This window comes from Trifolium pratense, linkage group LG1 (genome assembly GCF_020283565.1).
Source record: "Trifolium pratense cultivar HEN17-A07 linkage group LG1, ARS_RC_1.1, whole genome shotgun sequence".
Taxonomy (NCBI): Eukaryota; Viridiplantae; Streptophyta; class Magnoliopsida; order Fabales; family Fabaceae; genus Trifolium; species Trifolium pratense.
The window spans coordinates 10,300,198-10,315,741 of NC_060059.1; the positions used below are offsets into that span (position 1 = coordinate 10,300,198).

The 15,544-nt window shown below is 33.7% G+C and overlaps 2 protein-coding genes across 2 annotated transcripts; both read left to right on the plus strand.

Annotated features, from left to right (window-relative positions):
- The first annotated feature begins 3,598 nt into the window (after positions 1 to 3,598).
- LOC123924231 (coatomer subunit alpha-2-like) lies at positions 3,599 to 9,240 on the plus strand. Its single transcript, XM_045977060.1, has 3 exons — positions 3,599 to 4,038; positions 4,163 to 4,657; positions 5,874 to 9,240. Exons 1-3 carry the CDS (start codon positions 3,831 to 3,833, stop codon positions 8,828 to 8,830), a joined length of 3,660 nt encoding a protein of 1,219 aa, XP_045833016.1. The 5' UTR covers positions 3,599 to 3,830; the 3' UTR covers positions 8,831 to 9,240.
- Positions 9,241 to 11,130: 1,890 nt separating this feature from the next.
- On the plus strand, positions 11,131 to 14,815 carry LOC123924019 (probable tRNA N6-adenosine threonylcarbamoyltransferase). Its single transcript, XM_045976786.1, has 4 exons — positions 11,131 to 11,281; positions 12,224 to 12,783; positions 12,878 to 13,396; positions 14,217 to 14,815. Exons 2-3 carry the CDS (start codon positions 12,229 to 12,231, stop codon positions 13,379 to 13,381), a joined length of 1,059 nt encoding a protein of 352 aa, XP_045832742.1. The 5' UTR covers positions 11,131 to 11,281; positions 12,224 to 12,228; the 3' UTR covers positions 13,382 to 13,396; positions 14,217 to 14,815.
- The last annotated feature ends 729 nt before the right edge of the window (positions 14,816 to 15,544 follow it).

Sequence of the window (15,544 nt, forward strand, 5' to 3'; positions counted from 1 at the left end):
AAGACTCTCGAATAAGAGATAAGACATGTAAAGAATTTATGAAATCTATTATTTGACAAATTGTTTTTGAAAAGATGATCTAGTTTTAAAAAGAAAAATTAATGTATATCTACAAATTAGTTTCTTAAGATGAACCAATATATCTTGTCAAAAAAAAAAAAAGAAGAAAGATGAAGCAATATACAATAATCTAGCATTTACACTAAAGCAGTTATTATTCTCGAGAAGTGCAGTTTTTTGAACTGCACTTTTTTTTTACGTACAAATGAAACTTGGTATAAATAGAGGGTATTTTTGAATTTTTGGGACCCAAGAGAATTTCAGAGGGCCTAAAGAGCTTCTGAGTTTTTGGAAAAATTCTCATCCCTCAACATATATTTTCTCCCTCATGAGTTTTATGTTTTTATCCTTGAACTTGAATAAAAACTTCAGAACGCATTTTCTAAAAAAAAAACTGCCTAGAATACAAACTTCGGAATATGTTTTCCAAATTTTTTCCAAATTTGAACTAGGGAAACTTCGAAAAATGTTTCCGAAGTTTTTATTCAAGGACAAAATTGATTTTTTTGGGAGGGGAGATAATATATGTAGGGGGGACGAAGAGAATTTTTCAAGTTTTTTGATACCGTGGCCCAAAGAAAAGCCCAAACATGTTTAAATGGAAAATGACAATCTTGGTCCATCTGAAAACACTTACAAATATTGTTTATAGAAACTCAGTGGTAATGTGTGGCATTGTCTCAAAGAGTTTATTTCTATCGACTTATTTTTTAGCTTACGCAAATAAATAAAATTCTATATATTATTATAAGTTTGTCAAAAAAGTTTATGAAATAAAAATAGTTTATGAAATTACAATGTTCGTCGGTGAGAACTAATGAATTAACATAAAAACTTATTATTTGCATAAAAATAATTATAAGGTAAAAAATAAGTCGATCCAAACCGGTTCTAAGGGCTCGTTTGGCCCAGATATTTTAGAGCTTATACAATATAAATTAGGTTTTATACTATTTTATAAGTTCAAACTGGTGAAAATTGTAATTTTATAAGCTATTTTATCATAAAATACCTTGACAAACTTATAATAATATAGAAAAATTGTATAAGTTGTTTGCATAAACTCTAAAAAAATAGGGCCAAACGAGCCATAAGTATATTATAATTGCAAGCGAATCTTTAATGTATTTTTTGTTAATAAATTTTGTGGACTAAACTAATCAACAAAAAACACATTTTGTGTCAAAAACAAAAAAACACTGCCTAAATTGATTATTTAAAATATTTGATTATTTAAAAACATATTCAATGAGCCTCTTCAAAAAAAAAAAAATATATTCAATGACTAAAATGAGTAATAGAAGAGACACTTGTGAGTATGTTTGCAATTTCAATACATATAGAGATCAAGGTGATAACGAGTTGCACTTCTAAAATTCAAAATAATAATTTGCTAGAACATTTGACAAACAAGTACGATAGTAAGAACGACTAAATAGAAAATTCGTTAAATGACCATAAAGTGGGTATGTTACTAACAAATCAAGCAAAATAGTCTTTTGCACCATGTAGATATTTATTTGTCACTATTAAATCAATAAATCTTATGATATCTCATTCGTTTTAAACGTGAGACTTATTAATCTAATAATAGAAAGTAAATTGTCTACAAATTATAGTTCAACTGAAAAAATTCCGAAATTTTAGGTCGGACGTCGTGATCAGGTTTGAACTCCGATCACTCTACTTTGTGAGCTGAGTTTCCAATGTCTCGTCATTTTGTATATGTACTAAAAAAAAGTAAATTATGTATGATACAAAAAATAATCTAGTTTCCAACTGCCATAACTAGTGGTCAACCCCGTTTACTTGTTTGGGCACAATGTAATTTTGTTCTCTCGTTGTTTTGTATCCGTAAATTCCTGTAGTCATTTTCGTCATACCTTATATTGAGGGCATTATTTGGTTGGTTAATATATTTCATTTTTGTTTGTTAAAAAAAAATTTGTATCATACAAAATTTTCTGAGTTTAATTGTTGTGCACTGCCGGTGTAAAAATTCTTTACACATGCATTTAATGATGTGTTGTCACATAATTTAATAAACATGATACATAATGTATTTTTAAATACCATACACGATGTGTTGGTATATTAATAAACGTATGTGTAAAATAATTTTACAACACAGTGCATAAAAGTTAAATTTAAATTTTCTGGTGTGTGCGCTACATAATTGACCTATGACAAAATGCTAAAGATGTCACGGCAGTAACATAAGTGAAAAAAAGCAAGAGAATAATAACATAGGGTAGGGTCCGTTTAGCATGGTCCCAAACATATTTTTTCTCATCTTGGACCAATTTTTTTCACCCTTGGATCAAACACCTATTGAATCTTATCATAATCCATCTACATCATATTTAACCCATCAATCATCTCTCTCACTCAGTTTCTTTCTCTAGGCAATTTATACAATTTTTTTTAAATTAAGTTTTTTTATTCTCTAGGCAAACTTAAAAAAAAATTGTTTAATTTATTCTCACTCAGTAAGTGAAATAATAAATTAAACAATTTTTTTTAACAAAAATAAATTAAACAACTTATACTTTTAATGTCTTAAAAAAAAACTTATACTTTTAAAAAATTAAATAATATGTGGTTAATGATCATAATAAAATATTTGATTTGATAACTATAATAATAAATTAAATTTAAAAGACATGCATTATCGGTCATAGAATAAAAAATTGACTAGTTTATTATATCACCTCACTTTTATATAAATAAATAGTTAGAAATTTAAAAAGTATTTTGTCCGTTGCTGTTAAAATATCATTTGACTGTGAATTTAATGTTTATATTTAACTGTCGTTTTGATATTTTAAGGATATGATTTGTCAATTACTCTTGCATTTTTCAATAAAATTAATTAATACTATATATTTAAAAAACTAAAGTTATTTTTTGGTACATAACATATCAATCTTTTTTTTAACGTAACACAACTAAAAACTATTGTATTTTTTGAACATATCAAATTTATTGGAAAAAGAAATTGTGTGCAAAAAATATAAATTTATTAATGAATTAAAATGAGATATAATAGGAAAAATAATGTGCAAAAATATATTTTAATAATTTAATTTTTTTTGTTTTAATAAATTCGATAATTTGATGTCATTATTTTAAGAATTTAATTTATATATGCACCGTCGGTATAAAGTTATTTTACACATGTATTCAATAATATACTGACAAATCATATATGATATATATATATATATATTTTGGTATAAAAAATGTAAAACCTGAGTTTTGACACCAGGACCAAGAGTACAAATAAAAGAGCATGTAGCTGCTAGGCTACTTAGCATTTGCTAATGATGTGTCACATTCATTAAAACACATGATGTGTCACATTCATTAAAACACATGATGTGTCATATTTATTAAATGATGTGGCAACGCATTATTGGATATGTGTAAATAATTTTTACACCGACACTGCACAATAATTAACAAGAAGTATTGAAAATTCCTTAAAAAAAAAAAAAGAAGTATTGAAAATGAAACTTAAAATGTAAGTTACTAGTATTAGTATAATATTTTTGTAAAAAATAAAAAGACAAAATAGGTTTATGAGAGGACACACAAGTAAATCGGATATACTATTACCACTCCCTTCTCTCTCTCTCTAACAGGGTGCGAAGAAGGATCTCCCAGATCTCATTCTTCTCCTTCTCGATCTCCATTCTCTTCTATCTTCTTCTTCTTCTCTTAACTGTAATCTCAATTCACACTGATCTCGCTCAAACAACAACAACAACATGTTGACCAAATTCGAGACCAAAAGTAACAGAGTCAAGGGTCTCAGCTTCCACCCCAAGCGTCCATGGATCCTCGCCAGTCTCCACAGTGGCGTTATCCAGTTATGGGATTATCGCATGGGAACTCTCATCGACAAATTCGACGAACACGACGGTCCCGTTCGCGGTGTCCATTTTCACAATTCTCAACCTCTCTTCGTTTCCGGAGGTATCGTTACCATCATCATTATTCAAATATCTCTTAGATCTGAAAGTTTCAGATTCATCTGTTATATATATGTTAGATAATTAGATTAGATCGTTGTTGAATTTGAGATTTATGATTATTGCAGGTGATGATTACAAGATTAAGGTGTGGAACTATAAGTTACATAGGTGTTTGTTTACACTATTAGGTCATTTGGATTATATTAGGACTGTTCAATTTCATCATGAGAGTCCTTGGATTGTGAGTGCTAGTGATGATCAAACTATTCGAATCTGGAATTGGCAGTCCCGAACATGCATTTCTGTTTTGACTGGTCATAATCATTATGTTATGTGTGCTTTGTTTCATCCTAAGGATGATCTTGTTGTGTCTGCGTCGTTGGATCAAACTGTTCGTGTTTGGGATATTGGATCTCTTAAGAGGAAGAATGCTTCTCCTGCTGATGATATATTGAGGTTGAGTCAGATGAATACTGATCTTTTTGGTGGTGTTGATGCTGTTGTTAAGTATGTGTTGGAAGGTCATGATCGTGGTGTTAACTGGGCTTCTTTTCATCCCACATTGCCTCTCATTGTCTCTGCTGCCGATGATAGGCAAGTTAAGATTTGGAGGATGAATGGTAAATATCAAAACAATCTTCTTTAGTTATCAGTTAGGATTAATACTTGGGATGTGACATGTTTGGCATATATTTGGCTTTACATTTCTTGTTTTAAATGCTATGTTTATCGGTATTGCATTTTCATATAGTGTTGATGCGATTCTGATTATTATATTATATTAACATTCTGTTCGAAAAAGGGAAGCCCGCTGCTTCTTGACACATGATATTTGTGTCCAATCACTCACTCCTGTTCTTATGAATATCTCTATCACAACATGATCCGGAAGTTTCTCTATATCAATTATCTCTTTTGAGTTCCCCATTTTCTTCAATGGAGTACTTTCTATGTCTTCTGTTCATGTATGTATATAAGATAAATTGGCTTTACAAACACGCATTCATTATTTATTATGATATGATGATGGATATTGACTGGTTGATAAACAATTGAATATTATTTATTTATTAATTATTTGGGGATGCTGTCTGTTGCTTTTGCAATTTTACCACCAAACTACCAATTATTTTAATTTTAGACAAAACAAATAGTGTACTTAATTGCTTGCTGGTCCATATTACCACCAAACTACCAGTTATGGATGGGCTCCCCCATATTTCTGTCTGTCTGCCCATCACCCTAAATCCTAATCCAGAATCACATTCTTGGTTCTTCTTTCTTCATACTTTAATATTACTTCCTCCTCTGCTTATATTGAAGCTCAGAAGGAGTATATCACTATGTCTGTCACTGTAACAATCAAGTTCCAATCCATTTTCATATTATGAACACTTTTATTTAGATCTTCTAATTTCCATTTAGGCTCGTATTGAGCCTCTTTCCGACAAGAGGGCTCTCGAGTATTAGGAAGATTAAATCCCATAGACAACTTGACAAGATTTTAAGTAAGATGAACTATTATTTGGTATGTTTTAACCTTTGTTCAAATGATGCTTTGTTTAAATGCACAATTTAAAGAACTATCAGCTAGACATCTGATGTTAAAAGATACATTGAACACACACTATATCAATATACAACAATGAAAATGAAATCAATAGATACAAAAAATGAATTTATGACCTCTATTTGTTTGAGATCAGAGGAATATATGCGTCAAGTCGTTTATTGTACTGTAATTTGTATACATTAAATGTATTAGTTAACTTGGTTTGGTAGTATTTGAAGTGTGACTGGTTTCTGCTACTGATAAAATATCTATCTATTTTTCAGACACAAAGGCATGGGAAGTGGACACTTTGAGAGGGCACATGAATAATGTTTCATGTGTAATGTTCCATGCCAAACAGGATATCATTGTGTCAAACTCTGAAGACAAAAGTATTCGCATATGGGATGCAACAAAGCGAACTGGAATTCAAACATTTCGCAGAGAGCATGATAGGTTTTGGATTCTTGCTGCACATCCTGAAATGAATCTGTTAGCTGCTGGCCACGATAGTGGCATGATTGTTTTTAAGTTGGAGAGGGAAAGGCCTGCATTTGTGGTTAGTGGGGATTCTTTATACTACACAAAAGACCGGTTCTTGTGTTTCTATGAATTCTCAACACAAAGAGATGTGCAAGTACTTCCATTTCGACGACCGGGTTCTTTAAGCTTGAATCAAAGTCCAAAGACTCTTTCCTATAGCCCGGCTGATAATGCATTTCTTTTGTGTTCAGATGTAGATGGTGGTTCTTATGAGTTGTATTGCCAATCAAAGGATGGTTATGGTAGGGGAGATGTGCAAGAAGCAAAAAAAGGTCATGGGGGATCAGCTGTTTTTGTTGGTCGTAATCGGTTTGCTGTTCTTGAGAAGAGCACCAATCAAGTCCTTCTAAAAAATTTGAAGAATGAGATTGTTAAAAAGAGTGCCCTTCCAATTGCCACTGATGCTATATTCTATGCAGGAGCAGCCCACTTACTTTGTAGGTCGGAGGATAGGGTTGTCGTGTTTGAACTTCAACAGAGGGCTGTTGTAGGTGATCTCCAGACCCCTTTTATCAAATATGTTGTCTGGTCTAATGACATGGCACATGTTGCTCTGCTAAGCAAACATGCCATTATAATAGCTAGCAAGACGCTTGTGCACCAATGCACTCTCCATGAAACAATCCGTGTAAAGAGTGGAGCTTGGGATGACAATGGTGTTTTCATTTATACAACACTGAATCACATCAAGTACTGTCTTCCCAATGGAGATAATGGCATTATAAAAACACTGGACGTTCCAATTTACATCACAAAGGTTTCGGGAAATATAATCTTTTGCTTGGATCGGGATGGAAAGAGCCGAGTAATAACTATTGATGCAACTGAATATATTTTTAAGCTTTCCCTCTTCAAGAAAAAATATGACCATGTTATGAACATGATAAGGAACTCCCAACTCTGTGGGCAGGCTATGATTGCTTATCTACAACAGAAGGGTTTTCCTGAGGTTGCCCTGCATTTTGTGAAAGATGAAAAAATTCGGTTCAATTTGGCTTTAGAAAGTGGGAACATTCAAATTGCTGTTGCATCGGCCACTGCAATTGATGAGAAAGATTACTGGTATCGTTTAGGGGTTGAGGCTCTTCGCCAAGGTAATGCTGGCATAGTAGAGTATGCTTATCAGAGAACAAAGAATTTTGAGAGGTTGTCTTTCCTCTACCTTGTAACTGGCAACTTGGAGAAACTTTCAAAGATGTTGAAAATTGCTGAAGTAAAGAATGATGTGATGGGCCAGTTTCACAATGCCTTATACATGGGTGATGTTCGAGAACGTGTCAAGGTCTTGGAAAATGTGGGCCATTTGCCTCTTGCTTATGTCGCTGCATCAGTCCACGGGTTGCATGATGTTGCAGAACGTCTTGCTGCTGAACTTGGAGATAATGTTCCATCTTTGCCCGAGGGGAAAGTACCGTCTCTCTTGATTCCCCCTTCACCTGTCATGTGTGGAAGTGACTGGCCTCTTCTTAGGGTCATGCGAGGAATGTTTGATGGCGGGTTTGACAATATAGGTCGAGGAGTTGCTGATGAAGAAGAGGATGAGGCTGTTGATGCAAATTGGGTTGAGGGGCTTGACATAATAGCTGATGTAGATGCACACTTGCAAAATGGAGATGTTGCTGCAATTTTGGGAGAAGAATTGCCTGAAGAAAATGATGAAGAAGGTGGATGGGAGATGGAGGATTTAGAGCTGGGCCCTGAAGCCAACACCCCAACAGCTTCTTTTGGCACACAATCTTCAGTTTTTATCCCTCCAACGCCTGGCATGCCAGTAAGCCATATATGGATGCAGAAATCATCACTTGCGGCTGAGCATGCAGCTGCTGGAAATTTTGATACTGCAATGAGGTTGCTGAACCGACAACTTGGGATAAGAAATTTTGCCCCTTTGAAATCCATGTTTCTTGATCTTCATACTGGCAGTCATTCATATCTGCGTGCATTTTCATCTGCTCCAATCATATCACTTGCAGTTGAAAGAGGTTGGACCGAGTCATCTAGTACAAGTGTAAGAGGCCCCCCAGCTCTTCCTTTCAAATTGTCTCAGCTGGATGAAAAGCTTAGGGCTGGTTATAAGTTTTTTACTGCCGGGAAATTCACTGAGGCTCTTAAGACATTTGTTAATATTCTTCATACAATTCCTTTGATTGTGGTGGAGTCAAGGAGGGAAGTGGATGATGTGAAGGAACTGATTATCATAGTCAAAGAGTATGTTTTGGGTCTGCAGATTGAGCTTAAGAGGAGAGAACTTAAGGACAATCCAGTAAGACAGCAGGAGCTTGCTGCTTATTTCACTCACTGCAACCTTCAGGCACCTCACTTGAGGTTAGCTTTGCAGAATGCAATGAGTGTCTGCTACAAGGCAAAGAACCTTGCCACTGCTGCTAACTTCGCTAGAAGGCTACTTGAGACAAATCCTACCATTGAAAACCAAGCGAAGACAGCAAGGCAAGTGTTGGCAGCTGCCGAAAGAAATATGACTGATGCTACACAGTTGAACTATGATTTCCGAAACCCATTTGTCACTTGTGGTGCAACCTATGTGCCAATCTATCGAGGACAGAAGGATGTTGCTTGCCCATATTGTTCTTCCCGTTTTGTGCCAAGCCAGGAGGGGCAGCTTTGTACTGTGTGTGATATTTCAGTGGTAGGTGCCGATTCTTCTGGACTGCTCTGTTCACCTTCCCAGGTACGCTGATTGAGCTATAGGACCAGGAGCATTTTCTCAAATTCTGTTTCAGGTCAATTTTCAGCACTAGATAGATCCCTATTGTTCAGTTTATATTTTCATGGGACTGCGGTAGAAGCAAGAAATAGTCAAGAGGAATTACTTTTTGCTCTTCAGCTTACTCTTTTGTTCAGTTGAAAGTGATTTTCAATGTAATAAATCCATTTTGAATATTGAGGGTTGTTAGTTTTTCATACACAAGAAAGTGAAAGGTTGTACTTGGATCAAATTTATGGTTATATAGGCTATATGCAAGACTGCATTTTTGTTCGGCTTGGTACATATCATGTGTGTTCAACCAGGCTTCAGTCCTTTGGTTGCAAGAATTGTGTTTCTTTTGTAAAATCTTTATTTGATTGTCAGTTGGTGCAATTTACTCATGGCTTCTCGGTAAGGTTACTTAATGACAACACTATTGAATCTTACATAACTATTGAATCTTACATATATTGCTACTTTCTGTACATGCTTTAAAAGTGTAAAATTAATGTTCAAAAGGGTACTTTTAGTAGCATTCCTTCACCTTGACAGAGATATCTGGTTGAACTCTCACAATTTATGAAGATTTCGATTGAGCAATGGCCCTCTTGGGACTATATGCAGTTCTACCTTTTGTATGTTTTTTTTTTAATCTCATAGTTTTTAATTCTGTTTTTCCCTGAATGTTAACTTTCTGTATCATTCTAATGTCAATAAAAAAATGCAATCGGTTTATCAAGTATCTTCCAAGTCAGTATTATAAACAGCAAACCTAGCTAAAGAAATGAGCCATTGTATTAGCTTCTCTTCTAATAAGTTTGATAAAAGGCAGGCTGGAAACTTAGCAATTTTCTATAATTATTCCAAATTTAAAGGCGGTAACGTTCATAATCAAAGAATCAGATTCTACTTATAGATTCAAAAATAGCATATCCTTTGCAATTTTTAAGCCATATCTCATTCCTAAAGCATCTACAGTATCAGCATTATGAAGGCTATCAACGTTCCAAGTGAGTAAATAAACAACTTATTCCTTGCAAGCCAAATACCATATCAGAAAACATAACCATTGTCTTTTAGCATTCATTACATGAAAACAGAATGATAGATACTTCTCCCCCATCGGTAAATTCAGACAGATCCAATTTTTAAAAAAGTGTGATAGCTTCTTTTCAACCAAATCTTCCTAGTCTAAAAGCAATATTGAAACACGTCTTATGAAGAAAATTAAAAAAGCAATATTGAAACACATGGTTGTTTATGGTCTCATTATCACATCTAGGACTAGAAAAGAGCTTCTTAAATAAGCTTGCTCTAGCCAGGTGCATATGTCGAGGAACCTTGTTAATCTTCTAGAGCTTAATTCATAGTATTGGTGAATGAGTCTCATGGTTAGAACTTTTGAGCTATTTTCCTACCCCTGTATGTTTAATAAGGTTAAATGTACACTATTTGTTTCTTAAGTGCAACTTAAGAAAGGTGCAGCTGAGATGAATAAAAGAGAATAGTTAAATGTACCCCTGCACTATATTTGTTTCGTAAGTGCAGCTGCTGAGATGATTAACCTTATCACAATTTCATAAGCTACTTATGCCATATTTTAAAAAGCTCGCATAATATGCTTATTGTTGGGCTTAACATGAAGCTTATGAAAAAGGATCCTGTTTCGAATCCCGCCGGCTCCATTTTACGCAATATTAACATATTTTTTAGAATTTTTTTTTTGAGTTAATCTTAAAATTATCTTATTTTTCTACGGTTATTCTTTTTTTTCTCCACACTTATCTTTTTTAAAAGTATCCCACTTTTTTTTTTTTTTTTTAATTTATCTTTTCGAATCAATATTAAATTTATTTATTTTTATGCAAAGTCAAACTTAAATTTATAATTGCTTTTTTTTTTTGTTTACAATGAGCTGAGAATCGAACCCAGGACCTATAGTGTACTACCCAAATCCCTCATTACTAGAACAAACCTAGTGCCTTTAATTTATATTTGCTTATGTGATGAGACATCCAAACACTTTAATTTATGTATGTATTTTTTATTGAACATATACAAATGTAAATAGCTTATTAAGCACAAGAGCTTATGACATAAGCTCCCATATTAAAAGCTTTAATACTATAAGTATTCGCTGTTTATCCAAATAGACCTAAATATATGTGAAAAGTTTCAAAATTGAACCATCATGTAGCTAACATTTTTCCCAACATTTTCACCTCCAACATGAAAGAAATTAAACAGGCCAAAAATTTATTGGGTAGCCCATAACTGTCGGGTTTGGGCTTTTACAGAAAAAAGAACACCGTGCAAATCAAAAACAAAACCTCATTCCAAGATTTTAGGAACCAAACATAGACACTATCCGTTTCATTTCACAACTTATCGCCGTTCCTCCGGTAACCAACCACCACCGCCGCCGTCAACCACCGCCCCAAGGTAAGTAACCACGTTTTCTTCCTTTTCTCATATACCCAAATACTCAAATTTTAATATAAAAAAAAAACCAATCTTTTACTCCAATTTCTTGTAAAATTTACACGAATCCCTCTGTTTTTTTTCACTGTTGTAAATTTGTAAGGGTTTGAGCAATTCCATAGTTTAAAACATTGACTATAACTGAACACAGTGACTGAACACAGTGACTGAACAAAATTAATGAAAATCTTAACATAATATTGAAAGAGCTTTAACAGCAATTTAGTTGACTTATTATGTAATGAATGAATGAAATATGCTTTAAATTGGTTTTTTGGGTTTACTGCTTTAAAGCTACTGAATTTACTAGTTTACTGATTTCCTGGTTTTTTCTACTGGTTTAAAGCTTATTCTTTTTGTTTAATTGATTTTACAATAAGTTATTTTATAGGAATTGTTTGGCCAAGGCTTTCCTGTTATCTTCTGTAGAAGAGGTTGTTCTTCTTTGTAATTCTTGTATGGTATAGGTGATTATGGATGTGTTTGTTTTTTTAACATTTAGGGATTATTTTTGTTGTTTTTAATGATAGTTTAGGTACCTATTTTGTTGTTTTTTATGATAGTTTAGGGACTATTTTGTTTTTTTAAGATAGTTTAGGGACTAAATTGAAGTATTTTAATAGTTCAGGGACCACTAACGGCCACTCAATGGAAAAATTAACTGAGGGACGAAATTGTTGGATGTGAGTATATTTTTGGGACCTTTTAGTTGTTCTTAATAATTTAGGGACTATATTGGTGAGAGTTTATAGTTTAGGGACTAAATTGACTGTTTACTCTTTATTTCTTTGTTGGTTTTATTATTTTGAAGTGAAAATGAAGGATTTTCTTGTTGATTTTGTTATGTTGAAGTGAAAATGAAGATTTTTTTTTTTTGTTTTTTTTTTTATATTTATTTTGAAGTGAAAATGAAGAAAATGATAGCAATAGGGTTTGAAGGTTCAGCAAACAAAATAGGTGTTGGAATAGTAACATTAGATGGAACAATTCTTTCAAATCCAAGACATACATATATAACACCACCTGGTCAAGGTTTTTTACCTAGAGAAACAGCACAACATCATCTTCAACACATTATTCCACTTGTCAAATCAGCTTTGGAAACAGCACAGGTTACTCCACAAGATATTGATTGCATTTGTTACACCAAAGGTCCTGGAATGGGAGCTCCATTACAAGTTTCGGCTATTGTTGTTCGCGTTCTTTCGCAGCTTTGGAAGAAACCTATCGTTGGTGTTAATCATTGTGTGGCTCATATTGAAATGGGTAGGATTGTAACAGGTGCTGATGATCCTGTTGTTTTGTATGTTAGTGGTGGGAATACTCAAGTTATTGCTTATAGTGAAGGAAGGTATCGAATTTTTGGTGAGACTATTGATATTGCTGTTGGGAATTGTTTGGATCGGTTTGCTAGGGTTTTGACACTTTCTAATGATCCTAGTCCTGGATATAATATTGAGCAGGTGATTTTTCTAGTTATCTATTTTACATTGTTTATGTTTGTTGTATGATATTTGGATCGTTCACCTTAACTGATATAATTTTCTTATCCTTCAGCTTGCGAAGAAAGGAGAGAAATTTATAGACCTTCCTTATGTAGTCAAAGGAATGGATGTATCTTTTAGCGGAATATTGAGCTTTATTGAAGCAACTGCTAATGAAAAGCTAAAGAATAATGAGTGCACGCCTGCAGACTTATGCTACTCTCTGCAGGAGACACTATTTGCCATGCTGGTGGAGATAACTGAGCGAGCCATGGCTCATTGTGATACCAAAGATGTTCTTATAGTTGGAGGTGTAGGTTGCAACGAACGCTTGCAAGAGATGATGAGAACAATGTGCTCTGAACGTGGCGGAAGGTTGTTTGCAACTGATGATAGGTACTGCATTGATAATGGTGCTATGATAGCTTATACCGGTCTCCTTGAATTTGCTCATGGTGCGTCGACTGCACTGGAAGATTCTACATTCACCCAGCGGTTCCGGACAGATGAAGTCAAAGCAATCTGGAGAGAAGCAAATTTGGCAAAAGCAAATAGTCTTGCAGACAAAAGCATTTGATTTTTCAATCTTGAGGTGCGTGAGTTATCTTGTGCACACAAAATTATAAAATGTCTGTGTTTATTATGTAAGAATTTTCATTTCTATTCTATAGTCAAGGTTAGGTGGGAAATTTCAATATACTAAGAAATTAAATTCATTTCGAGTCATGCAGGCCTTTCTTTTTTACCCTTAAGTTATGTATATGTTAAAAGGACTTAACTGCATCATGTAAAACTTATAAGGCTCTCCCTTGAAGGATACAATATTTGATAATCATTGGATCCCTTCAAGAATGCCACCGAATTCTCCATCAATTTCAATTTGCAACAATTCCTCTGCTTACGTTAGCTGCTTCTTGAGGATCTGAGAGGTTGGTTTATTTGTTAGGAACCAAGAAAATGAATCTAAAAAAAGAAAGAACTGTTTGATTAAAAGTATGAGAAAGGGTAGGAGAGAGAAGGGCTTCCCCTTCTGAAAAAGAGCCACTACTCTATTCACCAAGTGTTTAAAAACTATGAAGCACGAACACGGACACCAGACACGACACAGACACTGCACGTCAACACCGATAATAATTTGAGAAAATGGCATAATTAAGTGTAATTATAAGTGTCGGTGTCGTGTCAGTGTCCGACACGGGATACGGTTAATCTAAGGAGTGGTCGTGCTTCATAGTTTAAAAATCTGAATACGCTCCCCGCTATCCACGCATCCTTATGGTTTATACATGCTATTCCTCTAATTATCCAACTCGACTTGGTTTCTGTTAAAAAATCTTGAGAAACAAACTAGTACATAATTGAATATTGTGTGTTTCATTATCTAAGTTTTTTTTTTCCTTCCGATTTCACAGGTCTGAGTACTCAACTGTGTTCGAGAGATGTGAACGAAAAGACCACAGGACAAACTAATTGATATCCAAACCAGTCATCTTCATGTTTATGTCTGTATTGTGATACTCAAGTACCATTAAATTAGCGTTATAAATTTATGTATCAAGAAACTCTTCATCTTGTTTGATATTTTGTAGAGTTATGTGGTACAGAAATGGCATCCGCGCCAAAGATATACCAGGTTCCGTGGTTTCAAATCAACGGCACTTGCCTTGTACCTAAGGTCCTGGCATGATTGTTAACAACTCCATTTCTCCTCTTGTAGGGTATGCATTTGGTTAGGATTATCCATGTGATATATGGAATTATGTTAGTAATGATATTTTAGGACTTTGATTATGTCTATGTTTGGTATTACGGTGGGTATGTCAGAATCACGGTGACCTACTGTGATTTTCCAAAATCTACACTAATTACCGTGATTCTGACGTACTAACAGTGATACCAAACATATATTATATATTTGATGTGATATCCATGTATGGTTGACATCCTCTATTCTACCGCTGTCTTATCAAAGGCTGTTTGTATCCAACCTTATGCTCTCTCCTATTGCTTATGGTCTTTCTGCATAACTTGATAGTGAGTGAGAGTGATAATGTGCTAAACTATGCTGCAACAATTACATCTCAATGTATTTTCCTTGTAATTTGTATTTGAAGCTAAATTAAACAATTACAAATAAAATATTGAGTGTCTTTAATTAATTTTTAATTTCTATCGACGTCGAATAGATGTTGCAGTCTTAGTCTAATATCATGACTTTATGCTACTCTTCAAGGTGCTTCAAATGCTAACCCTTAGAAGCTTGAGAAGCCAAACAAAGTTTTAAAACTATTATTAGTTGAACATGTAACTTTAGAGGTGAATAAGAAAGAATTGAGACATCTTTTGTGTCTTTAATATCCTCTTAAATTTTGATTGGGGCAATTTTTTTAAACTTTTAACACATTGGTCGACTCAAACAAACTAGAATTTTTTGCAGGCTAAATTACTATTTACTTATAAACTGTGGAATGTTTTTGAGTTGAGTCTCTAAATGACTTCACCTGATGATAGAAGATAGTTTATTATAAAATAATCATAGAATGTATCATTAATATTTTTTAAGTCATGATAGTTACCCTTCATTGTTGTGTAAACTAGATATCTCTACATGTAACTGCAGATATTAATCCCTTGAATCTTGATAGTTAGGTTTACATGAGTTGCGAGGAATCATATTCGATATTTAAAGTTTTAAATGTTTTGAATTATTTATTTAGTAATATTTTTTTAAAATAAATTA

What these genes read in the sequence shown, in the direction of transcription:
- LOC123924019 (XM_045976786.1), top strand. Translation starts at nt 12,229, where the DNA reads ATGAAGAAAATGATAGCAATAGGGTTTGAAGGTTCAGCAAACAAAATA. An exon ending in CTGGATATAATATTGAGCAG is followed by an intron (nt 12,784 to 12,877) that starts GTGATTTTTCTA and finishes CTTATCCTTCAG; the next exon opens with CTTGCGAAGAAAGGAGAGAA.
- LOC123924231 (XM_045977060.1), top strand. Translation starts at nt 3,831, where the DNA reads ATGTTGACCAAATTCGAGACCAAAAGTAACAGAGTCAAGGGTCTCAGC. An exon ending in ACCTCTCTTCGTTTCCGGAG is followed by an intron (nt 4,039 to 4,162) that starts GTATCGTTACCA and finishes TGATTATTGCAG; the next exon opens with GTGATGATTACAAGATTAAG. An exon ending in TAAGATTTGGAGGATGAATG is followed by an intron (nt 4,658 to 5,873) that starts GTAAATATCAAA and finishes TCTATTTTTCAG; the next exon opens with ACACAAAGGCATGGGAAGTG.